Consider the following 25,651-nt stretch of genomic DNA (forward strand, 5'->3'; position numbering starts at 1 on the left):
CAAAGAGCTGGGCCGACTCCACAGTCCTCCCTGAAAACCACAACCTGGTATTAAAAGGAATCCCAGTGCTATTCATGTCAGAAATATCTAAGAAATTCAGAAAAGTTAAACAAACAAACAAACAAACGAAAAAAAAAAACCTTCATGTTATCTCAGGAGTGGAAAGTATCTTATTTTAAACATTTTAAAATTGGAACAATAAAGAAATGTATTTGAGTTAGTGTTTTTTATTTATTTGCTTTTGTACTTTGGTACCCTAGTTCTAGAAGCTCCTGCTTTTTTTAAGCATTACATCCTGTACAACCTTAGGATCTTTAGACAAGTGGATAGAATTCAGGTTGTATTTGGGGCTGCTTTTGACTACACTATTGTTAATAAGCTTTGACTTGCCAGAGTCTCAGATTGCATCAAAGCAGCATGTTGGAATTATAAAGCATTTGCATGAGCCCCCAGCGAATGCGGAAGCCTCTTTTAGAAAACCTTCCAGTCTCAGCCTCGGCTTTAGAGGAAGCAATCCCACACAGGAGGATGCTGGAGCTGTAGGCAGGTCCTTTCCCCTAGCCCTCAGGTCTGTATTATGGGCTCAGCCTCCTCAGTATTCAGGTGCTGTTGTTTCAGTTTGAGTAAGTATCCTTCTAAGGCTTGGTTGGCCCCAGAGAGGCACTACTTGGAAGTGCAGTGCCCTCTTAGGCGATGGGGACTTAGGGACTGGAGAGATGCCTCCGTGGTTAAGAGCACTGGACCTGGGTTCCATTCTCAGCACACACATGGTGGCTCAGGACCAGCTGTGACATGCCCCTGAAAGGGATCGTGGGATAGACCAGTCCCTCCTTTTCCCTCTGCTTCTCTGTCTTAAGTGATGTGAGCTCTCCTGCCAGCAAGCACTGCTTTGCCGCCAACGCAGAGCCACGAGGCCGTCATCTTGGCCGAGACAAGCCTTTCCTCCTCTGTGTTTATGTGTCACCGTGTCCGGTCCTTGTTTTTGATGGGGTGCTGCTGCCTGGTTGGTACACAGGAGCCCTCCATTCTTTCTGGTACTCACTCCGCTGATGCTGAAAGATGTCATTGAGGCTCCCGTAAGATGTAAAGGGTTGGAAGGGCACTGACCACATGCATCCTTCCTCGTGTAGCAGTGTCCGTCCCCAGGCCCTTGCAGGAGCCTTTCCTGGACAGTGTCCACTGTGATACCTCCTTATGGCATAAGTCTTTGCTGTTGTATCAAGTTAGTGTTGACAGGGTCCTTTCCTCATCACTTAAAAAAAAAAATAAAATCTCATCTACATATTTAGATTTGCTCTTCTTTAAGAACTGGAAGGGGTTGAATGTTAAAGAAAACATTAAGAGATAAAGAGTGAGGTATTTTTGCCTGGCAGTAGACAAGATGAGATTTCTGTACAATGTAAAGCAATTAAACACACAAGCAGTCTGTAGATGCTTCATTGGTCCTGCTGATTGTCTCAGAGTAAACACACACCCCTGTATGAATTCTAATGGCTGCTCCTGTGCAGAGGCCATGTGGGGACAAACTCCACAGACGTTATATACACTCTTTCTTAGCCTGCTGATAAGACACATTGCAGGCTTCGGGAAGCGGGTATCTAGGCTGAGACAGTTCTGTTGGATGAGCCACACTGGTGACCCCCGAGGACTGAGTACAGGCACAAAGCTAGGAGCTGTCCCAAGGACACTGTACTCACACAGCTGCAGCTTACCTTAGGGTTCCTCATAAGCTGCAAGGCCGTTATTCATTGGCCGATGGTACTGAAATGCAGTTTCTTGTATTTCCTCCGTGTTAGAGGCAGGTCAGTGCAATGTGTGTGCAGACCAGAGGCAGGTCAGTGCAATGTGTGTGCAGACCAGAGGCAGGTCAGTGCAATGGGGTTAGACCAGCCTGCACACACATCCCCAGCTCTGCAGTCTCCCATGCTGATGACTGAACAGGTCAGATCAGGTTCCCTACTGTGGACTGGAGATAATGATGCTTCCCTGGCAGCCTTCTTTGCGGTGGAAATGAAACAACCCTGTTAGAAAGAAGCACACAACTTCCATTAACGGTTTCTGGATTTTTGAGCTGACTGTATTTTCCAACCGTGTGTGCGTTCTGAGGTGTATGCATATGTGTCCGTGTGTGTTTATGGGTAGAATGGCATGGCACAGATTTCCTTTTTATTGTTGTTTGCATTGCTAGGGCTAGAACCCAGGACCTTGTTGGGTAAACTCTCCCACTGAGCTACACTCCTAGCCCCATCATAGAATTTAAACTCTAGAAACCCAGGGACTTAAGAGTTGCTTAATTCATAATGACACGAACAGACCTAGACTCGGTGAACACTGGAATACTTCTTAATGTTAGGGAGCATCTTAGTGATGCTGTGGTACAAGGCTTGGTTACAGGCTTACTACTAATGTACTTTCTTTTTCCCTTTCCTTTATGCCTACTTGTGTAGATAATAAGCGTGGGTAAGGAGAAGGTTGAAGGCAGTATGATTTAGCTCTGTCCATTTGACAGATGCAGTGTGTTGTCTTCTTGTTTCAGGATGAAACTGGTGGTGGGGGCAAGGAACCACCTGTTTTGTTTATCTCCATAGACTTCCAGAGAAAATGCCCCCCTTTAGACCGTCATTAGTCTAGTCTGGGAAGAGCCCTGCCAGCTCTCAGTGTGGTTGTCCGGCGCACCCTCTTCCTAGGGCAGGCTGGGGCATCAGGGTAACATGGGGAGGAAGCTTCAGAGACCAGGAATGTGGTTCCCACCCATGTTACTTCCCACAGGGAACTCCTATTTGTCTCCCCAGAGGTACTGATATGTGTCCTGCAAGCGAGCTTTAAAAACCAGACACTACTTGGGTTATCAAATGACTGTCCAGATGGATGGTTCTCTTGGGAAGACCTGGGTACCAAGAAGCACTCGAGCTCTTGGTTTTAGAAGTCTCATAAACCCTTCCCTTCCTGGGAGCAGAAATCACCAAAACTCCACCCAGTATGTGCTTTTTCTGCTTTACTGTTCATGTGTGATGGTCTTCCCTCAGCCAAGACTCTGGGGTGCATAGTTTCTTTTCTAGGGATATAGTCCAAAAAAAGATGCATGGCTGTATGTGCATATTTTCTCGAGTTCTTTAAGTCTATCACACTGAATTTTGGGTTGGGCAAAATAATGCACTTTTTTTTTTTTTTTTAAATAAGTGAAGAAATAGATGTCTGGGGGTATGTTAATTTAGGTTTTTATTTGTCGGTCTCTTTAAAAATGTGTATATAGTAGCTTGTTAATAAAAGCATGCTTATAAAAAAAAAGTGTATTTAGCGAAAGCCAGCACCACCAACATTGAATCGTTTTTGCAGCCAGGATATATTTAAGTAATTGTATGCTTTAATTGTCCTGATGCTTTGATAAAATATCCTGACAAGAATAAACTTAGCAAAGGGTTATTTTGGTTCACAGTTCCACTGATAGTCCATCGTGACAGGGAGCTCATGGCAGCAGGTGGTTGGGACAGCTGGTCCCATGGCACCCACAGAGCAGAAAGAGAGTGAGTGTCCTTGTGCTCAGCCCACTTTCTCCTTCTTTCATAGTCCAGGCCACGACACAGGGAATGGTGCCACCCACTCTAGGCTGGTCTTCACACCTCGGTTACCCTAGTCACAGGCATGCCCACGGGCTCATCTCCCAGTTGACTCTAGAGCTCATTGAGTTGGCATTTGAGATGCCATTAACCATCACATCGAGTGTTCCTGCTTGTGTAGTTATCACAGAACATAGCTTGTCAGAGGAGGGATTTCTTCTGTGCAGTCTGTTGGTGCTGGTTACAGGGCAAGCATTAGTTCTACCCCTAACCTTTAGGGTCCTGGCTGTCAGATCTCTCTGGTGTTTATGCATCTCATCTGGGTTGCAGTGTTCATCGTTGTGTTGGGACAGAAGCATGCATCGGATGTGAGGCAGATACCTGTGGTGGAATTCTTACCGTAACTTCCAGGAAACAGTCACGGTTAGCCCCATGACACTCCTCAGGAGTTTCTGCGCAGCTTCAGAAGCAGAACTGGAGACAGAATCTTGGCATTTGCAATGCTGTTGAAGCAGTCTCCAGAAAGAATTCCTCAATCAAGGACATCTAAGGTTCTTGAAATAACTCATTAAGCATCTTTGCACAAGAGCACCATCTTTATTTCTGTTCTCCTTGATTCACAAAATGCTTTGTCTGTATTTGTAGGAGATATTTCATTTACAGTCACCTCTAACCCAGCTTCTCAGCCTTTTCAGATAATGGTCTAAGAGGAAGTAAGTGAATGGGCCAGAGGGGTCCTCATCATTTGCAGAAGCTTTGTATTGAATCGTTCAGGAGAGGGAGATGTCCATGGTAGTAAAAATTCCTTGCTTTTGACCCTTCTAGAACATGTGGCCTGAGGGTGGGGGACTGGAAGTGAATGTCATTTTCCTGTACCTATACATTTTCCTCTTTTACATGGAAGTTTCAAGTTCACAGGCTATAAAAATGAGTAGAGTAAAATTGGTACACCTCATTAGCCCTTCATGCTTCAGACAGCGTTAGAGGGAGATGTAAATAATTTCAAATTCACTGAGTTGTTCTTATAGGAACATACATTTGGAAAAGCTTTCTCTAATGGGTAGTAAAAATTCCGCTTCAGCCCTTGCCCTCAACTGTTTCCGCTTTCCTTTGCCTTGCTGAAGCTCTTTGTACCTTCTTCACTCCTTGTGGACATTACAGTTGATATCAGAGAGCTTCCAGCACTTCCCTTTTTTTCCAGCATCTAGGTGTGGTAGGTTGTGTCTGTAAATTTGAGAGCCTCCCTCCCACCCCTAGAAGCTAAGCAATACCTGAATGCATTAATATTACTGTCTGTACACTTTAATTTAATTAGAGCCATGTTTATAATCCTCTTGGGAAAAATCCTTAGTGCTCCCAGTATTAAAATAAAGTGCCTTTGGCTTTCATCTGGCTGACAGTTTTTCCTCAGAGATGAATAAGCCAACAGTTACTACTCTAGATACCTTTGCTTCTGATAGTGAAATGAGAGGAATAGTGGTGGTCAGAATAAAGGGGCCGCTTGATTTAGAGCGTTGGATGTTAGTCCCCTTTAAGCCCCTCTGTCTAGCTATCTCTAACTGAGATAGCCGTGTCTAGTTTTTCTGGTGGCCGGTAGCTGCTGATGAGCCAGTGTAGGCATGGCTGTAGTGGAAGGAAAAAATGAGTGTGTGTAAGTCAGCCTTAAGTTAGACCAAGTACATGAAGTCTTCAGTGTGGGGGGATTCCCAGCTGTTCTATCCTCAGAAAAGAGCCGCTAATTCCAGGGGTCCAGCAGGTAATCCTTGCTCCCCACAGGTCGCTCAAGGCCTGAGAAGCACATCTGGCCTTTCCCCCTTGTGGTCCTCTGTTGTGGATGGGTGTCTCCACCAAACCTTTCACAAAGGGCTTCCTGACCTCAGCGTGTAGCTTCCTGGTCAGGTTCCACAAGCACTCAGGCTCTGGCCTACTACCGGGAGATCTCATCATGCAAGGGGCTGTCTCCTTCTGACCCCCACTGGACACGGAGCATTGCGCACGATGAGAGGGCCAGCACTGAAGCATGTACTTGCAGTTGTGCGGCCAGGAACCTTGTAGAAGTGACCGGTTGCAGAGCAGCCACGGTGCACCAAAGGCACAGCACAATGGGAAAATAGCAGTTGGGAACATAGGCACTATGAAGGTGACACCCAGACCCTGGTGGTAAATCTCCCACAATGCAAAGTAGAAAGTTCTGAGACGGGAGATTGGAATGAAGTAGCCTCTCGCTCTTAGAAACAAGCACAAGGTTCTTGTGAGTCCTTGCTTTGGGACAGAAGTCATTGTATTATGAAACAGCGTCCCTCTTTTTTGCCTCACCCTCGTGCCCTTCCATTTGAAGACCCCCTGACTATCAATAGTTTCACCTACGTAAACAATATAACAAAACAAAGCTATTCCCCGAATGAAGTTAACTATTGCTGTCTAGATGTGATTAGACTGGGGGCTTGTTTGAGGAGTGTGGAGAATTTATTAGACAATGTCATGACAGTGTGCTTGAAATGTTCACATTAAAACTTATTTGCCCCTGGGCTGGGGGAACCCCCTCCAGATTTAAGATGCGCTTCTGGTATATGCCATTATATATTGTCTCTCTTCCGCCACATGGCCCCGAAGCAGACATGCAGACACCAAGTCGAGTGACGTATCTGTATGTTAGATTTGCTGGAAACAATTCAGGGTTTGGGGTGTTTGTTTGTTTGTTTTATTTTTTAAAAAGGGAAGTTGGATGCTTTGCATCTTGAGACATCTTGGTTGATGTAGACATCCAGTCTAGGTGTATGGACTTGCCTTGGATTGAGAACTTACCAGGATTGTTGTTATGATGGATATTCTGCAAACAGTTATTCTAGCTGACTCCTCGCTGCCAGTAGATGCCTTAGGGAAGGTGTGGCGATCCCATCTGGAAACTACAATCTGTATATTATCATTTAAAATCGAAATTTCCCACCCCATCCACCAAACTTTCCAGGTTCTGAGCAGAAGAGAAGCTTAACTTTGGTTACAGGGCCAAAGGGCACCTGACATTCCCCTTCCTTCCCCTTGCCTGTTTGATGATGTGTGCATATTAAAGACCCGTCTTTCTGAAATGTAAGGACCCTCCCTCCCCTCCTCCCTCCCCTCCACTCTCCTCATTCCCCTTCCCTCCCTCCCTTTTCTTCTTTCCTCCCTCCCTCCCTTCCTCCCTCCTTTACTCCCTTTCTCCTTCCTTCCCTCCCTCCCTCCCTCCCTTTCTTTTGAGGCACAGTCTTATATCGCCCAGGCTGGCCCTTCTGAACTTCTTGTATTTACCTTTCAAGTACAGGGGAAGTATGAGGCAAGTCGGAGGCCAGCCTGGGCTATAGGAGCATAGATCTTAGTCTTTGGACTTAGAAATAAATCATCACTTTCCTACTTACTGGTATAGTTTATTCTTGCTGGCTTTGCGTTTCGAATCCTACTCCGATTAGAAGCTGGGGACATTGCCAGAGAAGAGGAAGGTTGGTTTGAGTGCATTGGTGACATTCAGCATGTGACTTGGAGAAACAGTGTTGGGGAGTTCCTTCGGAAAGCTACCCTTAGGCCTCCTGCTTTTCACTTGCTCATCTTGTTCCCCTTATCCTGGGAGCTGAGTGGACACTTCTTGACTTGCGTCCCCAAACCCCGTTTTTAACCTTTCCAGTGTTTGTTTGTTTGCTTATTTTGCTTTTAAGTCGAAATAGAAGGCATGTCTGATCTGACGATGCCAGGGGGCTGTGTGTGCCCCAGGGCAACTATTCGTGTGGTTCAACACAGTTGTGGATGACAGGGCCATGCCGTGGCATCCAAAGGTCGCACACCTCTGGTAGGGGATCTCTGGGCAGGCGATGTCCCTCCTGCCTTTCACTCAGAGTCGCACACACCTCCATTGCAACATTTCATTTTCTTTTCTCCCTCCCCTTTTTCCTAACAGCAGGAACGAATTTCATATACACCTCCGGAGAGCCCAGTGGCGAGCTACGGTCCCTCGACTCCACTTCATGTTCCAGTGCCTCGCACGCTCAGGATGGAGGAAGACTCGATCCACCTGCCAGCGCACCTGCGTGAGTGTTCCCCTTCGAGCTGGTGAGGGTTGGGAGGGGGAGGAGCCGGCAGAATGCCTAGCTGGGCAGGCGGATCCCAAGGAGAGTCTCTAAGTCTGAGATGGTGTCCTTGGGACGTGGCCAGCTGTCCCGGAATCTTTCACCTCATAATGGCTTTGAAAAGTTTGACATTCTTGTCCCTTATTTCTCAATGTTTTCATTCGTATCTGATAAGGACATGGCAGGGGACAGAAAGCTTGAAATACCTAACACATGACAGAGTTACTGTAATGTAGGAGGCCAGATGAGTTGTTTTGTTTTTCTGGTTTGATTATGTTTTTTCTCAAAGTTTTTAATCTCTAGGTTCATACTTACCCCAGCCTCATACTGTCTTTTATCCAGTTGTGGATTCTGACTCACTGCTTTTTAAAGTTGTTTGTGTGTGTGGAGGAGGGGGCGGGTCACGTTGGGGGGTGTGTGCCAAGGTGCAAATGTGGAGGTCGGAGGGCATCTTTGGCTCTCTCCTCCCACCATTGGTTCTGAGGAGGTATGAACTCAGACTTAGGCATGTCTGGCAAAAATGCCTTTACTTGCCACACCAGCCTCCTCCCTTGACCCTGCTCTGTTTCTGAGCCACAGCCTTGCCTTGTCTAAGGTCCCTCTTCCCTTCCTTTCTCCAAATACTGGCTACATTTCTTCATTTTTTGGTGCCATCACAGGTCCTTCTTTGTCTCCACTCATCTTCTGCTCTCCCTTCTCTCCCTTCCTTTTCTTGGCCATATTTTGCCCCAACGGCTTCACCCTTGTCCCCCAGATCACACCGGGTTTTGCTTCCAATACCTTCCGTCTGAGTCTTCAGCTGCATCTCGGCAGAGCATTGGGACCAGCTGCTATGCGATCAGAGTTAGTCTCCAAAGCATTGACCCCTGCTGTGTCCTTTCTGTCTGCTACTCTTCTATTGGTACCCAGCCCAGGGGATAAAATGTGACTGGAGCATTCAGAGAAAATGAATCACCTGATTTACCACCCCCATCACTTGTGTCCAAGAAAATGACAGTTCCTCTGGCTTGAGTGTGTGTTCAGGTTCCAAAGGGCACTGGGGTCGCACTGGGCCTTTCCAAAGCGATTCCCAGTGATTCGAATGACAAATAGTCCTGCTTACTGTCCCTTGACATGATGGTGGTCCCCAGGTTGTCCTGCTTTATCTGTCCCTCCTCGGAAGAGGGCTTGTTGAGATTGGGGAACAGTGGGGGACAGGAGATGCATGATTTGTGTTGGGGGTAGATCTCGGGCATTCCACTGGTTCTTCCCTTCTGCTCACAGCAAGGATGGCTCTGGGATTCATCTGGGACACTGGAAACCTTCCCTCCTCCACCAGTGTTTAGAGAGTGTCGCCTCCTGTGATGCAGACATCCCTGCTTATCTTAAGCGGGTAGTTAGAAGGCACAGCTTCCTTTTCCATTGCCCCCCCCAACACACACACACACACACACACACACACACACACACACACACACACACAGTGGTCTTGCAAAGCAGAGGTTGTGTCTGTAGAGCTGCAGGCAGGGTCATCCTCAGGAAGTGGAATGATTGCGGCCCTAGAACTGGAAAAGAAACAGCAAATTTGCCACCAGACATCGTCCTGTGACCAGTGTATTTACTTCAGGGGTGTTCACCTTGGGTAGGACATACTCGTGCCGAGCAGACAATGCACCTCTACCAAATCTCACTTACTTATTTTGCCAGCCATTACCAGTAGCCTGTGCACTGCCAGCTACTGCCCTAGGTCCTCCAGGGATGGAGATGCAGGAAGTAGAGTTCCCTGCCTCTACAGAGTTTAAAAATTACAATTATCCCAGAGATGGTAAATATTTTTCATACTATTTTTTGTTGCTATATTTCGCAACACCCCTCAAGGAACCCTAACTCCTGCTAAGCCTCAGGGCACCTTTGCCATACATGAGCTCTTTGCTGTAGAAATTGTCAGAGAAAACAAACAACCTAGCAAGCTAACAAGCAGACTGAACTGGCAATTGGATCTTCATCCTGAGCTCATTTTGCCATTTAGCTGTGAGCTGTGTGTCATTTATTTTCTTCATTCTTCCCTTCATGTTTGCATTTGGAAAAGAGGATGCTTAACAGCCCTTCTTACTTTAAAGATGGCAAGTCGCATCTCCCCCATCATCATCCGCACCTGGAACTATCTTTCCTTAGCAACACTAGTCTCTCCTTGAGAAGGCAGCTTCCTCATTGAGACGCCTCTCTCCTGCCTTCCAGCATCTCATCAAGTGCAGTACACTATCATAATAGCTACTAATAAGCTGGGCATGATGGCACAGGCCTTTAATCCCAGCACTGAGAAGCAGAAGCAGGGCAGTCTCTGTTACTTCAAGGTCAGCCTAGTCTACAAGCTGAGTTATTGGACAGACAGCACTCTTAGAGAGAGACCCTGTCTCAAAACAAACAAAATTAATAATGCCTAGTAATTATTTATGAAGTCTTGCATATATAATATTATTTTATTTCATCTCACTTTAATATCTGTAAAGATAGACTTTTCTCTTTATTTCCATAGCATACATAAAGGCTATCTCCACATTACATGGAAAAGCTTACAGGTTTTTATTTTATTTTTATTTTTGCCAATGCTAGGGATCAAACCCAGGCCCTAGCACATGTCAGGCAATCACTGTACCACAGGACTCATCCCTAGCCCAAGGCTTCAAGAATTTAAGTAATTTTTTAATGCTAGTCACAGTAGTAAGATGGCAGGGTCAAGATTCAAATTCAGTCTTGTCTAATCCTACAGCTTAGTTTCTTACTGCATATGCCACTGTGCAGCTATGTTTTAATCCACTTATTTTATATGGACAAAGGAGTTTAGGGCTGGTGCTTGGCCAGTTTCACTGATGTGGCCCCAGAGCATGTTAGTGGCAGGACCCATTCTCTGAACTGTTGTTCTGTTGCTTAAGAACTCATGTGTCGCCGATAGATGGATGAGTGGGTGGATGGATGGGTGAATGGATGGGTGGATGGATTGATGGGTAGGTGGATGGATGAATGGATAGATGGGTGGGTGGATGGGTGGGTGGTTGGGGGATGGATGGATGAATGGATGGATAAGGTAGATGAAGAACTCTTGAATAAATAGGTGGGTAGAATGAATGGGTGGTATGGATGGATGGGTAGAGGCACAGACGGATGGATGGACAGATGGATTGATGGGTGGAAGGACAGATAGACAGGTGAGTGGGTGGATGGATGGATGGAGGGATGCTCACAAAGACAGTTGTGGAGTTGTAGTACATTACTGCTGGACTTAGGGTAATCGCTAAATTATAGATTCGTGTCAGGGCAATGATTTTGCTAGACTTGCACAGCTAAGTGATAGCTTTCTGTAGTAGTCTGCAGAAGCCCTGTTGTGACATGGTTGGTTTCAACATCTGGAATGAATCCTCTAGAAGTAGAGGTTCCCAGGGTCTTGCTGTCTGCCCTCTGCGGGACTTTCCAGGCCAGCCAGCCAGCTTCCCCCCTCCCTCTTCTAGTCCAGGGCTGCCTGCTCCTTACTGAGTACTGAGTTTGAGGAACTCATTGGTCACTGTGAAGTTGGGCCATACACTTGAAGATATAGCCCAGCTGAGTTTCCAAACCAAAAAAAAAAAAAAGAAAAAAAAATAGCAAGGGAATTAGGTTACTGCTGTTTTAATCTGGGATTCCAGACAATTCCCAGTAGAATGTGCGTGGAAAGTACGGGGAAGACTCTGAGAGCCAGGACAGCATCAGGACATTTATGGTATTGCGAGGTTGGGAACATTCTGAGACTGTTTTAAAAAGAAGTATCAGGCTAGTACGGCTCCCAGTAGCTTCTTCTTGCCATTTGTCTTGATTTCCCGCTAAACCTGGCTCTTAACTTTCTTTTCTCTCATTCTTAAATGAAAATAAGATTTGGCAAGTGTGTGTGTGTGTGTTGTGGGGACAGGAATCTAATAGCTGGGATTTTCACAGAGTCTCAGCCACTGTGTTCACAGACACAAGTCTAAAGGGAAGCCCCAGCCCAGCAAATAAACCATCTACGAGGTAAAAAGAGGCTTTGCCATATGTTTGCAGATGTGACAAAACGGAAAGTGAGTGTTAAATGAAGTCAGTGTTAAGTGATGATGGGGGGGGGGCTTGCTGAAAGTACATGGGGGCCACACAGGCCGTGGTGGAAGAGTCCCTGTCACCTTGGTCCTCAGTGTCCACAACTGCAGATGCTGCTGCTTAGTGGTCTTGCTGCTGGTTTCCTGTTCACTGGAGGACAGATAATGTTTGCAGAGAGGATAGAAAAAAGGGCCATGCTCCTCCTCCTCCTCCTCTTTTTCCTTCTTCCATAAAGCTTGCTAGATTGTTTATAAGCCTGAGGGTGGGAGGGCTGAAGTATAGTCATAGCAGGCCTTCCTAGATGTGGGAACCCGTGAAGGACCCCAGGGGTGCTGGGTAGGGTTCATAGTTGGTCCTCATCATTGTCTAGAAAGGGAAGTCTTTCCCTGTTCTCATGGGGAGGTGGGGGGACATGCCCTGGGAAGGAGGGACTTAATTAGTCTGCTGGGAAGCCACCTTTTGTCAGCTTACTGGGAAGGGGGGCTTAGCAAGAGGCTACCACTGTGCTTCCAGCAGAGGCTGCTCTGTAGGATTTGCATCCCATGAAGCAGATGTCTGTCTGAGCAAATAGGCCTAAAGGTTGCAACTGTTGTTTTGGTTCAGGCATCTATGGTCTGTAATCTGTGACCACTGGCTCCTTTGTTCTGGGCCCCTGGCAAGGGCAATAGCTTTCAAGAAGCAAAGACAGAGACAGGGACATGGCAAGGGAAGGATCCATGTTCCCATAGCCTCTTCAAGGACACCTCCAGTCATTTAGTTCATTTCTGTCAAGCCTCACCTTCTAAGGATCCTACTATATTCTAATAATACCATGGGCTGTTGTCAAAGCCTTTATCGTATGGCTCTTTAGAGATCCAAAGATCCAAACTTAACAGAGTCACAGTGTGTCTTAGGAACCCTTTAAGTACCAGGCCTCAAACACTGAAGTCCAGGCTGAGCTGTACAGTAGCAAGATGAATGTGTTTCAGACGTATAGAGCAGGATTTAAAGTTAAGTACCTTCTTTTTAAATCTGTATTAAACATGATCGTCTCATGTTTAGTTGATTCAATCACATTTAATCACAGGCTGACATTAATGCCATTTGCCTAAAGACTCTGCATCTCATTCTGTCTCTTTGGTCTTGCTCAGTCCCTATGAGTTGATATTAAAACATCGGGACCCAGGACTCGTTCATCATATTTAATAAGGCTTTGGTTTATGATATGCTAGGTTAATAAATAGCCATAATAACTGCCCTGAGTTTTTTCTAGATTCGGGACACCAGAAATAGTCCCTTGGCTCTCCTTCCTTTCCTTGTGAACCTTTCAAAATTCTTACATTACTGCTCCTGCTCGTGCGTGTTTAATAATTTAATTGTATGCCTTCCTGTGGGAGCCTCGATGCTCACCCAGTGTGCTGCTTTGCATCTGCAGCAGAGCGACTGGGTTTCAGACAGTTGCATGGCAAGCAAACTCCATCAGAACCTGCACATGGGAAGGATGTGGGGCCTCTGTTTTAACTGGCTGGAACTACAGTTCTGTACACTTTGAAGTCATACTTGTTCTCAAAAGCAGAGGCAGCTATAAGAGCTAAAAATAGCCATAGTTAATAATTTATCTTGTTGTGAAATAACAAGATGCATATTACTTAATCATATGACCGTAAGCAGGTGTTCTCGATCCGGCCTCAGGTCAATGGACTTGTCCAGGTTCACACAGGATAGAAAGGGTCTAGCATGACTTCTGTTTCACAAGCTACCTTTTTACCTTCCTGGGAGGAAGCGTATAGACTAAGTCTCACGGACTGGAAAATTAACTAATCTGCCAATGAAAGTGGATGGACATTGATGGAAGGAGGGTCCAGTGGGAGGTGTGGCTCTAAAGATGCCACTCGGCCGTTGCTAGGTGCTGAGCCTCCATTGGGCTAGCATCTCCCTTCCAGAAGGATGAGGGAGACATGTCAAGCAGCATTAGAGCCCGTTAGAAGGACCCTTTCTGGTTGTAGAGCTGCTGCGCTGTCCTTTTTGCTTTGTTTTTCTTGTGATGCCAGGTTGACATTCAGCTTATCCCTGCAACCAAATGGCAGGGGTGGCTGTAAAGGACTTAGAGCTCTTAGAGCAGGACACAACCAGTGACTCATATTGAACAGCATTTTACCAGGGTGACCTGACTGCTGGAGCCACCACTGCTTCTTAGAGTTTCCAGTTTGGGGGGGGGGCAGAATCATGGTCTTAGGATTATTGTAATAGCTAGACTGAATGGGCTTCAGTCTCAGGACAGTGTCTTCCAAGTAGAGAATTCAGCTTCTCCAAGACTAACCTTCTAATGTGTGCTGATGAGAGGTTCTTGTAAATGACAGAGTTTGCATGGGTAGCCCTGGCATAATGTGTAATAACGGGGAGGGAATTGGCCTGCTGTGGTCTCTGCAGCTTAACAGGCAGCTTCCCCACTTTCAAAATCGGTGGGAAGCACACGTGTTGCTAGTTGTTGATCTCATTAGAGAAAGGACCCGGAGCTTGCCAACATTTATTGAGGACTCACAGTGGAAGCAGGATTTCTTGTCTGACACCCCGTGATTGACGAGGTCCCTCTGTCTGGATCTATGTAGTCTCTTTCCCTGGCCTTCCCTCTTGTCCTCTTCAGATCGGTCAGGTCTTGCTAGGTCCTTGGCCATCACCAGTGCTCCAGAGGTGGCCTCTCCTTACAGCTGCTTGTGACATGTAGTGATGTCACCACCAGAGTTGAGGCAAGGGCATGGGGAAGAGACAATTCCCAGCCAGTAAAAGCAGTCTGACTTCTGACAAAGTTGGTCAAACTACTGACGTTTTCATTTTATCTTTACTTCTCCTTAAACCTTCCTTTGGCACCTTCTCGTTTTGCATCCAAATGCCCGAAGACTCTGAATTTCCCTTTCAGCAACATGGACAATACAAAGGTCCAGGCTAGCTGCTTCAGATAACTCGAAGAGAGAAAACTAAATAAATAAATAAAACAGGCCACTGCAGAACAGCCAGGATGCTTTGGAAGGGAAATTTCCTTTTTGGGTGTGCTGTCTGAAAGAATTTCCGATGCAGGCAGACGCTAATTCCTAGCTCCGTGCTTCCTGATAAGGAAGCAGCTTCAATAAATGCAGCTATTTATAGATGTCTCTCTCTCTCTTTAAACATATAACCAGAGGTTTATTGACCTTTTCTTTCATTTCACATTTCATGCAATGGGCCCTGTGTGCATTTAAGGTAGTTTCTCCAGCATGAGCTTTGACAGAGTTGCTCTGAGTCTTGGGGGTGGGATCCAGAGGGGAAACACAACCAACCACCTCTTGTATATCTAGGGCTCTCACGTTTCCTCTGGGTTCTGAGCTAGACTGGTAATTGGTTGTGGCTACCTGGTGCTTGGGAGGGAGGGGTGATACATATACATATTTCCCAGGCTTTTCTTCTGCTGTCACTAACTGCTTGATGTGAGCAGTTTAAGGGAGGAAGTACGTGTTTTGGTTCACGGTTTCAGAGCGTCCAGTTCATGGTCACTGGCCCATTATGAAGTGGAACATTGTAGCAGTGAGAGCCTGGGAAGGAGGAATTTCCTTACTGGGCAAGGGAGGAAGCAGAGGAAAAGGTGCGCAGGAGAGGCCACGGCACGATGCAGTCCCAAGTTGTCCCCAGTAACCTGCTTCTTTCCTTCCGTTTCTCCCGTCTCCCAATAATGCCATCATATTAAAAGTCTGCTGAGGGATTCATCCACCCATTAGATTGGAGCCATAATGATGCAGTTGTCTCCAAGACACACTCAGAGGTGTGCCTCATGAATCCCCTAAGAACATTTTTTTCTCCGTGTTCATCTATGTTTTAATTTATTCCTTGAGGATTCCCTACAACGTGTTTTGATCAGATACATCCCTATTGCCTCGCCTCCAACTCCTTCCAGGATGACTCCATCACACCTCCCTCCTAACTTCAGGTCCTTTACACATTTCTTAATACAATCAGTAATCATAATGAACCATCAATATGTGGACCCTCGGGGCTTATGCCGGACTCCATAGAAGGTTTATGGCAGAAAGATGTAAGACACATTGAGAGTCAGTTTGAAGACAAGACTTGGTCAACAGAAAATGATATCAATTCCACTTTGTCCCTTTGAATTTTCCTAACCCTGAGAGACTCTGTGGCCTTCTCTTGACAGGCTAAGGTCCTGCAGATTGAAGAGACCCTTCCCATGTAACTGTAGGCAGGCTCACATACGTGACCATCATCCCTCCTGGCAGGTGTGATGATGACCCTTCATGATGTCAGCTTGTCCTGTGCTCTGCTCTCCACTTCCTCTTCATTCTCAAAAAAAGTTAATGAACTGACTTCATACAAATGTGATAAAATCCCCACTCTCAAATAGGGTACATTTCCTCCCATTCTGCTCTGTGCTGGAAGTGGAACTCTTCTGTAGCTCGCTCCTGAGGTGTCTGGCAGGAATGACGGGGACAGCTTCGTCCTTCCAGAAGTGAATCTTAGCTGAAACCTCCCCAGGTGTTACTGCTGTCACCGCTGTCCTGGCAGAATTTGGGATCTCAGTTGCCTGTGCCTAGTATGAGTGTTTTGTGAGTTCTTTGACTAGTCTCGTCTGAAGCAAGGTAGAGCAAGATTGGGGATTTAAACAGAGCCTGATTCTGACCACGTGACTAGTGTTGTTAGCCACCATTGCCTCATACCCCTGCTTCTAGCCTGGGTGAGTAAGTCCCATTCTTTTGAAATGGGTCTCCTTGCTGCTTCCTCCAGCTCATGGATGCTAATAGCTGCTAAATGGCATTACTGTGATTCTAGTAATAGAACTACAGATTGCCAGTTCTGATAATGGCTGTACTGATAAAGAGCTGTGGGTGCAAGGGAGAGATGCAGAAAGGTTGGGTCCCTGGGAGGAAAATGCATGCTGGAAATTAATGCTAACCAGTGCTGTTTGCTGAGGAGGGTAAAGGTTTATAAGGGAAAATTTAACAATAGTTTGGTTTTTGTTTTTTTTTTTTTTAAATGCGTGTGGAGCAAGTATTGAAGGGTATTAAACAATACTTTGTTCTTTAGAACAGTCTTCTGTAGCCCAGGCTGACTGACCTTGAACTCATGTAGCTGAGCATGACTTTGAACTTAGGATCTTCCTCTACTCACCAAGTACTAGGATTATAGGCAAATGCCATCAGGTCTAGAGCTTAAGTACCATTATACATTTCTTGTTGTTTGTTTGTTTCATTGTTGTTTTGTTATGGTAATCAAACTTCCATATAGAAGCAGTGTTTCATCCCAGGAGCCCTTCTAAAGTCACCTGTATTTAAGTTCCTAACGCTGGTCCAGAGTGCCTTGTGCAGTAAGGACTGACAGCTGTTACTGCACAGGGAGCACTTTCTATGTGCCAGCAGCCTCTAAGTTAGTCTGAGTAGTCACAAATGTGTTTGAAGCTCAGACGTGGCACCTTATGTCCCCAAAGACACAGAGAAGATAGAGGACTCATGGCCCAACTCCACATCTTGTCCCAAGCCCTGGCTTTCCTCACTCATTTACCCCTCTCAAATGTGTTTGGAACTAATTGGTTGTTTCATTCTAGCTGTTAGTTAGAGGGGGGGGGGATTAAAGCTGCTCATTGTTTCTCTTTTTGAAAGAAAAAAAATAAAGCAAAATCGGTATAAACAACTGACAAGATAACCCAGGGGGATAAAATCAGAGATACCAACCAAATAATCTTTTGAACTTGGAAGATGATAAATTTGCAGATTCTATCCTGTGGGTATACTGTTAACTGTCACACATTTTTTTTTTCAAGTATAAATTTTAGAATGTTAGAAACACAATTTTAATGAAGCCAGCAGAGGTTCCCATTGTGTGGAGTTTTCCCGCTTTTAAAAACAAGGTATTCCTCTTCACTTCAACGCCGAGCCCCTGTAGAGGTGATGTGCGTGGATGCTGATTGCAACCCAGAATTTACAGATGACAAAACCAAACTTTCTCATCAGCGTGTGGCGGATGTCCTGGTACCCCTCTTCCCCCCACCCCCCACACACACTTGGGCTGGGATGTCGGTGCTTCTGTCCTAAGGCTGCTGTCCTCCCGGCCAGTTCTCTGGGCTTCTGGTCAGGCCTGCCATAGCGTGCATCTTCTCCTGGGAGCTATCTGTAAAATGAGAAGGTTGAGTCCATGATTCCTGAGTTTCTTCCCGACTCGCACGTCTTCTGTTATTCTGAGTCCAGAGAAGCGCAGTTTCTCTGCTGCCACGCGGTGTCTGCAGGCACCGCGGATGGTGCTCATTCAATAGATCTCCGGCACTCAGCCTCCAATTTGGTGCAGATGGTAGTGTTTCCGTGATGCAGGAGACTGTCCTCTGCTTGTGCTGTGACTGCTGGGTGAGGATGCCCTCCTGAAAGGAAATATGGAAATCCAGAGTCTGCCGCCTCTGCTGGATGTTTCTCTGGGATGCCTGTGATTGAGACAAGATCATGTTTTATGGGATGGAGACTGGTCCCACTCCGTCCAGTGCCTCGTAGCCCTCTGTGCTTCCTCTATGCCGGTCCCAGGATGATGCAGCCCAGTCTCGGGCCTGCTCTGCTGTTCTCTGTCTCCCTTTGACCTGAGAATTGCCTGTGAGCTGGTCCTTCTCCCAGTACAGGTGTAGCTTCTGGTAACTGCTTGATCCCGAGTGTGTGATTTGTGGGAATCCCCGAATGACTCAGGGCCCTTCATTTTCATTGTAGTCTGCATCTTCCTCCCTCTGGATGCTGTCCACTAGGGTTTAGGCTGTTGCAGAACGAGTGACCTGCACAGAGAGAGAGCCCGAGTGATCTTCCTTCAGCCTCGTAGCACATGGCACAATTAATCCCCCATTAATTAATTATGTGGGGGGGAGGGGGGCCGAGCTAGCAAAGGGTTGAAGACTTTCAGCTTCTAAAGTGAAGGCCTTGATTCAAGCTTTAAAGTTCATTCCCATCTGCCTCAGGAGCAGAGAGTCTACGACACTTAGACCGACCCCTGGGCATGAAAACTCACACCCAAGAAACTATTTCTAAACAGGATCCAAACCAGCTCCTTGAATCATCCATGAGTCGCCAGGAACTGTCCATGGGGGACATAAGATTAGGAAGAAAGGGAATGCCCGGAGCACAGTGATTTGTGAACAAAACCGCTAGAGGATTTTGTTCTGTCTTCCTTTGCGGCCAGTGGGTCAGCAGCATCAGAGACTCTGGGAAGGAAAACACAGTTGAGCACAGGACTTGGTGCTGACCTTCTTGAGATACAATTTCTGTTCCCAGCTGAGCCTGGTGGTGCAGGCCTTTCATCCCAACACTCAGGAGGCAGAGGCAGGCATCCCCATACATAGTTGTTGGTGCCATTTGTAACTCTTTAGCATTCGGTATAGGCCTCTCACTGACCTTAAACTTTGGTTGTGGTATAAATACTCATTCACCCAAGTATCTGAAGTTTCATTTAAAGGAATTGTTAAGATTCCAGAAGTAGAAATCCCCTGAGACGTTTTCCTCGATTAAGACTGTGGGCTTATGAATGTTCTTTTCAAACTGTATTTGGGAGCTGGAGCTGTAGCTCAGTTGGTAAAGTTCTTGCTAGTGAGTATGAAGCCCTGAGTTCAAGCCCCAGCACTGGATGAACAGTTCCCAGCACTGGGGAGGTAGACAGAGGGGTCAGACCCTCACACTACTTGAAGGCTCTGCTCATGTGCCGACTGGAACTCGAGACCAACAAAAATCAGATTTGTTGTTTATCAACTGAGTTTTTGGACGTTTTGATTCTTAGGCAGAGATAATTTTTATTTCAGATAAACTTGGATGTGCGTGTGTGCTTATGTGTGAGGTGTGTGTGTGTGTGTGTGTGTGTGTGTGTGTGTGTGTGTGTGGTGCGCATGCGTGCACACCACACACATATGAATACATGAGTGTCTTTGGGATCATGTCAGTTGTTACTCCAGATACCTACTTCACAAAATTCATGTGATGATTTATACCACCCACGTGTCATGAGGAAGGAATGTGAAGGGTACAGTGGAGTATTGTGACACAGACATTGTACCTACAGCTGTGTCACTATCTGCCTATTAGCGTCTTTGTTTGCTGAGGGAATATTCAGATTCACAAGTGCCTGACGCTGCACCAAGGACAGAGGGCCTGTAGTTGTCTGTGAACAGGGCCAGTGTTCTGCCAAAGCAGGGAATGTGGTCACCCAGTTGAAATGATGTAGAGTGCCTTGGGTGTAAATGTCTGGCCGTGATGGACGACCTCAGGGCCTACATTTCCACCTTTGAAAGACATTCCTTTTGTCCCAGGCATGTTTCCACCTAGCTCCCTTACAGCATTTTAAAAAAATGATTTATTTATTTTATGAGTATCAGTATTTTGCTTGCATGTATGTATATATGTGCATCACATACATGCCTAGGAATAGTTGTGAGCCACCATGTGGATGCTGCAAACTAATCTGGCACTTGGGGAATGGGGCAGGACTGTAAAAACAGTCAGTGCTCTAAGTGCTAGCAACCCTTCTAGCCCCCAACCCCACGTTTTTGTTTGTTGTTTTGTTTTGTTTTGTGGTTTTTCCAGGCAGGGTTTCTCAGTCTCGAAAAACTAGCTCTGTAGACCGGGTTGGCCTTGGACTCACAACGATTCACCTGCCTCTGCCTCCTGACTGCTGAGACTAAAGGAGTTTGTCACCCACGACCAGCCCCTAGCCCCACTTTTAAAAGTAAACAGGAATGTCGGAGTGCCTTGGACGGGCATGGTTAAGTCACTGAAGTCCTGGCTTTGTGAAAATTAGATTATTAAATCTATCAATTCTCTTGCATCAGAGCCATCCATAGCTGACTTAGAAGGCTGAGGGAGGTGATCAAGTTGGAAATAACCTCTGTAATTTTGCACAGGCTAGTTTTTGGGGTTTTCCCCCCTCCTCCTCCATGGAGGAGACAGACAGATGAAGAGAGAGAAAATCCAGGTCCCTTGATGGATTAACCTGAAGCCGGAGACTGAGAATAGTCTGCTACTGACCGTGCACAGGCGTTACCTGTAGATGCTGCCATCGTTGATCTTAGCCAGACAGCTTGAGTGTCCCAAAGGCACATCGTCTTGGAGATTCGGGCCCTTTGTGGTTCTTTGACAGGAGTGAGTTTGCCAGTGTAAATTCTCACAAGTGTGTGAGAGATGTGCGAACTCAAATTTCAGGGAAGGGGTAAGGAAGATTTTGACCCTTCCGGGGTCACTGCTGTGTGTGATGAGGATTCGGATATGGAATTGGTGGCGTGGGGGGGGGTGACAATCCTCTATAGCACTGCACATGGAATGACAACTACTTATCGAGCGCTCACTGTAGACACTTCTAACATGGATTATACCACTGAGTCCTAGACAGCCCTGTGAACTGATCTCCCTTATCTTCACTTTACTGATGAGAAGTCCAGTTAAAGGAGGTTTAGGGACTGGGCCACTGGCAGAGCTGGTGGGCAGTCCTGTGGGCCCCTCAACCCCTTCATTATATCTTCCCCCACATTGTACACCAAAGCCCTGTTCTCCGGATGAAAGGGATGAAAAACGCTGTCACAGTCCCCTCTGAGACAAAACTGTGGTTAAGACTTCATAAATTTTAGAAAAATAGGATAGCTCACCAAAGTAAACATTTAAAAACCACCCCGCAGCCAACGCCTGCCACAACCCCAAACCTCAGGCTTCATATATTGAGATTTTTAGTGAGCTTTATGGTTCTCGTCAGCCTCTTAAATGTTTCCCAGTAAATAATATCCCTTCAGAGCCCTGGCACATAAATGGGGTAATAAGAGCAGCCCCGAGCACGCTGCCGTTAGAGTGCCCTCTAATTGCAGGGTGGAAATCCGGGGCTGCCGTAACTCCTCACCTGCCTCATATACCACGGTCTGAGGTTCGATGCCGTCTCTCCCTTTCTTTCTTCAGATAGATCAGTCCTTTGCATGACTTTTTTTTTTTCTTTTAAATAAAGTGATTTGAAAAGGAAAATTAAAAACTTAAATGCAAGTTTGGCAGCTTCTCTGTTCGGAAGCTTCATAAAATTCACTGTCGCACAGCTGCTCTGGATTCTCACCACTTAGCTATTCTCAAGATGTCTGGGAGAATAATTCTTATAGGGCTGTGGTTGGAAATACCTCCCCCCTCCATGTTTCACTTAGAGTCCTCGCTGGGAAAAGTGGTGTGGAAAATCCCATCACCCGGAGTAGAGGGTTCTTGGGTAATAGACATGGTTGAGGGTCTGTCACTTGCCATTTTGTTTTTGTATGCCCTAATCACTCGAACTGCTGTTCTGTTTCTGATAGAAATCTAAAGTCTTAAGTGTGAGCCGTAAGTGCTGTGTGCTGATAGTACCTTGGGTAGTGAGAGAGACAGACTCTGTGTGTGGAGTTTGTGATCTGCTGTCATATATGGACGTAGACGACAGGTACTGCAGTCTCCTGGCCATTTAAGCTCTTCATGTCTCACAGGCAGAGATAGAGGGCAGGGGTGCCAGAGAATGGGAGCTTTGGTGGGGTCCCCACCCACTGGCCCAGGGATCAAGCTGTTTATCCCGGCAGCAGCAGAAAGCCAGGGGTGTTTTTGGGACTCGGCTGCCAAAGTTTCTTGAAACAGCCCTGTTCAAAGGCATATGCTGGGCTCACTTCTGAGGGAAATTTCCTTTTTGGGGAAGTTGAAGCAAAGGAATTTCCTGTGTGGGCAGACAGAGCTTCCTGACTTGAAGGCTTCTTGGAAGGGAAACAGTTTCATAATGAAATGACAAATTAAAGACATACCAGCCGGGTTCACTTCAAAACAGCTATTGAGAGCGCAGGCAAAGCCCTATTATACTCCCTCACAGCACAAAAATAAATCCGTCCTGACAGGTTTCTCTACGCTGTGTTATATCTGCTCCCCCCCCACACCTTCCTTCACAGCCTCCCACATGCTCCCTTCCTCCCACCCACCCCTCACCACTAGCTACCACCATCCCTCTCTCCAACAGGCTCGGCGCAGCCTCGGCGAGGCCCAGGGTGTCCTCCTCGCCTCCTGTCACCTTTCCTTACGACTTCACCCATCCCTGGCGTCCTTGGAGCCTCTTTGTAGGTTATGGTGCAGCCCTAAGCTGGCCAGACTTTGAAGTGGCCTCTGTCCTTCTTTTGACTTAAAGCAACCATTGAAGATGGCTTCAGCCGTTTCCTCTGGCTGGCCCTTAAAATCTTGTAGGCAGTACATGAAACTGCTCTTCTTATCTCAGAGCTGGCTGAAGCAGGCTTTGTTCAAGAAAATAGAGCTATCTCTGCACCGGGCAGATGATGGTGTTGTGCTGAGTGTGTAATTTTCTGCAGCTCAGTCAGCCACAGGAGTGGGGTTTTGTTTTTGTTTTGTGCACTGAGATGAAGATGCCCTTTGTTGCAGTTGCTCATGTTTTTGAGACGCAGTCTGGCTGTGTAGTTCCAGCATGGACCTAGACAGGCCCTTTATTTGATGCCATCCTCCTGTCCTACCTCCTGAGTGCTAGGGTGGTATTTGTGCACCGCTATGCCATAAGGTGACTTATGAACAAAGCACACCCCGCCTCCTTTTTTGTTAGGGGTGGGATTGAGGATTGTGCATCCTGGGCAAGTATTCTTCCACTAAACCACATCCAGCGTTCTATGTTTATCCCCCCTTTCTTCTTTTCCTCCTTCCTTCCTTCCTTCCTTCCTTCCTTCCTTCCTTCCTTCCTTCCTCTCTTCCTCTCCTCTTCCCAATACAACAAATTAGGAGAAGAAACGACACCATCGTTCGGGCAGTGTGTAAGAACAGCCATTATAAATTAGGCTTGGGGCAGTAGGACCAAATACGTCCAAGCTTTGGAAATGAATTACTGAAGTAGTCAGTTTTAGCAGTATTCAGCTAGCAGTATAACCAAGTCACTCAACCTCGTGGCCTGTTTCCCTGTCTCTGCAATGAGCACAGCAATACCTTTTCTCTGTTCTTATATAGAAACCAGGCTGTGATTCCAAACATACTTTGGAAACATCTCTAACTCCTTCACAGTTTTTTCATTAACCCACCAGTGAGATCTTTTGGGGTTGAGACACACAATATTAGGCTGAGATAGTATAATTATATGTTCAGATCAACTTGGCAAATATTAGTTAGAGATTTTCTTTCTATACAGCCCAGCTGCGTCTGGTGGAGAAAAATAACAAAGTTAGACATTTGGGATGTCTATGTGGTATAGTATGAAGGACACTGGATTGGGGACAAAAGGCTGGAGTCCTGTCTTGGCTGTCACTCAGTCTTCTTTGTCCATGTGAGCCTCAGTTGCTCATCTACAATACTAGAGCAAGTCAGACTCTGAGCTCAAGCCATTTCTTTGTAACTCTCACATAGTCTAATCAATTCTGAAGGATCCTGCTTTTTAGCTGGGCAGTGGTGGTACATGCCTTTAATCCCAGCACTTGGGAGGCAGAAGTAGGAGAATCTCTGTGAGTTCAAGACCAGCCTGATCTACAAAGAGCTAGTTTCAGGACAAACTCCAAAGCTACACAGGGAAACACTGTCTCGAAAAACAAAAAAGGATCCTGCTTTTTAATAAAGACTGTGTGTGTGTGTGTGTGTGTGTGTGTGTGTGTGTGTGTTGTGCTCTTGAGGCTGAATAACATGTCCAATCTTCCTAGAGCTAGAGTTAAAGGCAACTACCTAATATGGATGTGAGCTGTCTGATGTGGGTGCTAAACTCAGATCCTCTGTAAGATCAGCAAGGGCTCTTAGCCACCAGCCATCTCTCTAGCCACAGACCCTGCCTTTTGCAGTTGTTTATAATTTCTATTCTAAGGAGTCAGAAAGACATGTGCCCTGTACAACAATAGCATCTCAGATGGAGAAACTTGCCTCCAAAAGTGAGACATACTTTGTTAGATGTGTGAGGTAAGGGGGAAAAATATGGTGCTTCCCAGACATATCAGCTGTAGTGACTTGTCACTGGGGGATTCTGGTGGTGTTGACATGGAAACAGTGGGGACCATGGTGGAACTTAGTAGTTTCCTTGAGAGGACTGCCCTTCCTGGATCCTCTTCTTCAAAGGAACTTGAAGGATGGGATCCAATATTGATGGTTGGCCCCTTTGAGTTTATGTTGTGTAACGCTGGGGCTGCCATACTGTCCTGCCTCTCATAAGTTGGTGGGTTTTAGTAGGGAGGAATGTTAACTAATATTGCCGCAAGATCTCGTAAGCACTCATTTTAACCTAAGGAAATTGAGATGCCAAGACTTTGATTTTTGTCTGTAAAGGTGGGGTTTACAGGGGGATATTATGTGTTAACTCGAGTGGTCACAGGGTGCCTCCGTTTTATTCTCAACAAGCCTGATGGGCAGGTAGGTGATCTTGTCATCAATTCACAGACAGAGACATGGGAAGTTGCTTGAGTCAATCATGTGCTTGCCGCACAAGCATCAGGACCTGATGTTTGTCCGCAGCTCACCTGAGAAAGCCAGTGTTGGTGGTGCGTGCCTGTAATCCCAGTGCTGGGGAGGTAGACACAGGCAGGGTTCCTGGGGCTCAGCGGCCATGCTTCTTTCCTAATCAGCAAACCCCAGGTCAGTGAGAGCTGCATGAGACACAACAAGGTGGATGGCTCCTGTGGAGCTATACTTGAGGGTGACCTTTGACCTCCACATGGATACATGTGAACCCACATGAGTGCGCGCACGCGCGCACACACACTCACACACACACACACACACACACACACACACACACACACACACAGTGCTTGGAACTGGGGCTCCATGTGGAGCCAGGAAGGGATGGTGGTAGAAGCAGACCCTGAAAGTGTCTGTCCTCTACCCCTTGAGCACACCTCATCTGTACTGTTCCTGTTACTGCTGAACCACCATGTTCAACAAATACCAAGCCTAGGGGAACTCTTCAAAAGCCAAAATGGACATAATGTGTTCT

General features: G+C 46.4%; 1 protein-coding gene across 1 annotated transcript in view; it reads left to right on the plus strand.

Moving 5' to 3' along the window:
- Etv6 (ETS variant transcription factor 6) overlaps positions 1-25,651 on the plus strand; it is a 227,790-nt gene that overhangs the window by 91,224 nt on the left and 110,915 nt on the right. Inside the window, exon 2 of the mRNA XM_051207928.1 lies at positions 7,486-7,615. Within this exon, the coding sequence (XP_051063885.1) occupies positions 7,486-7,615 (130 nt within the window). The remainder of the gene's footprint in view (positions 1-7,485; positions 7,616-25,651) is intronic.

This window comes from Phodopus roborovskii, unplaced genomic scaffold (assembly GCF_943737965.1).
Source record: "Phodopus roborovskii unplaced genomic scaffold, PHOROB, whole genome shotgun sequence".
Classification (NCBI taxonomy): Eukaryota; Metazoa; Chordata; class Mammalia; order Rodentia; family Cricetidae; genus Phodopus; species Phodopus roborovskii.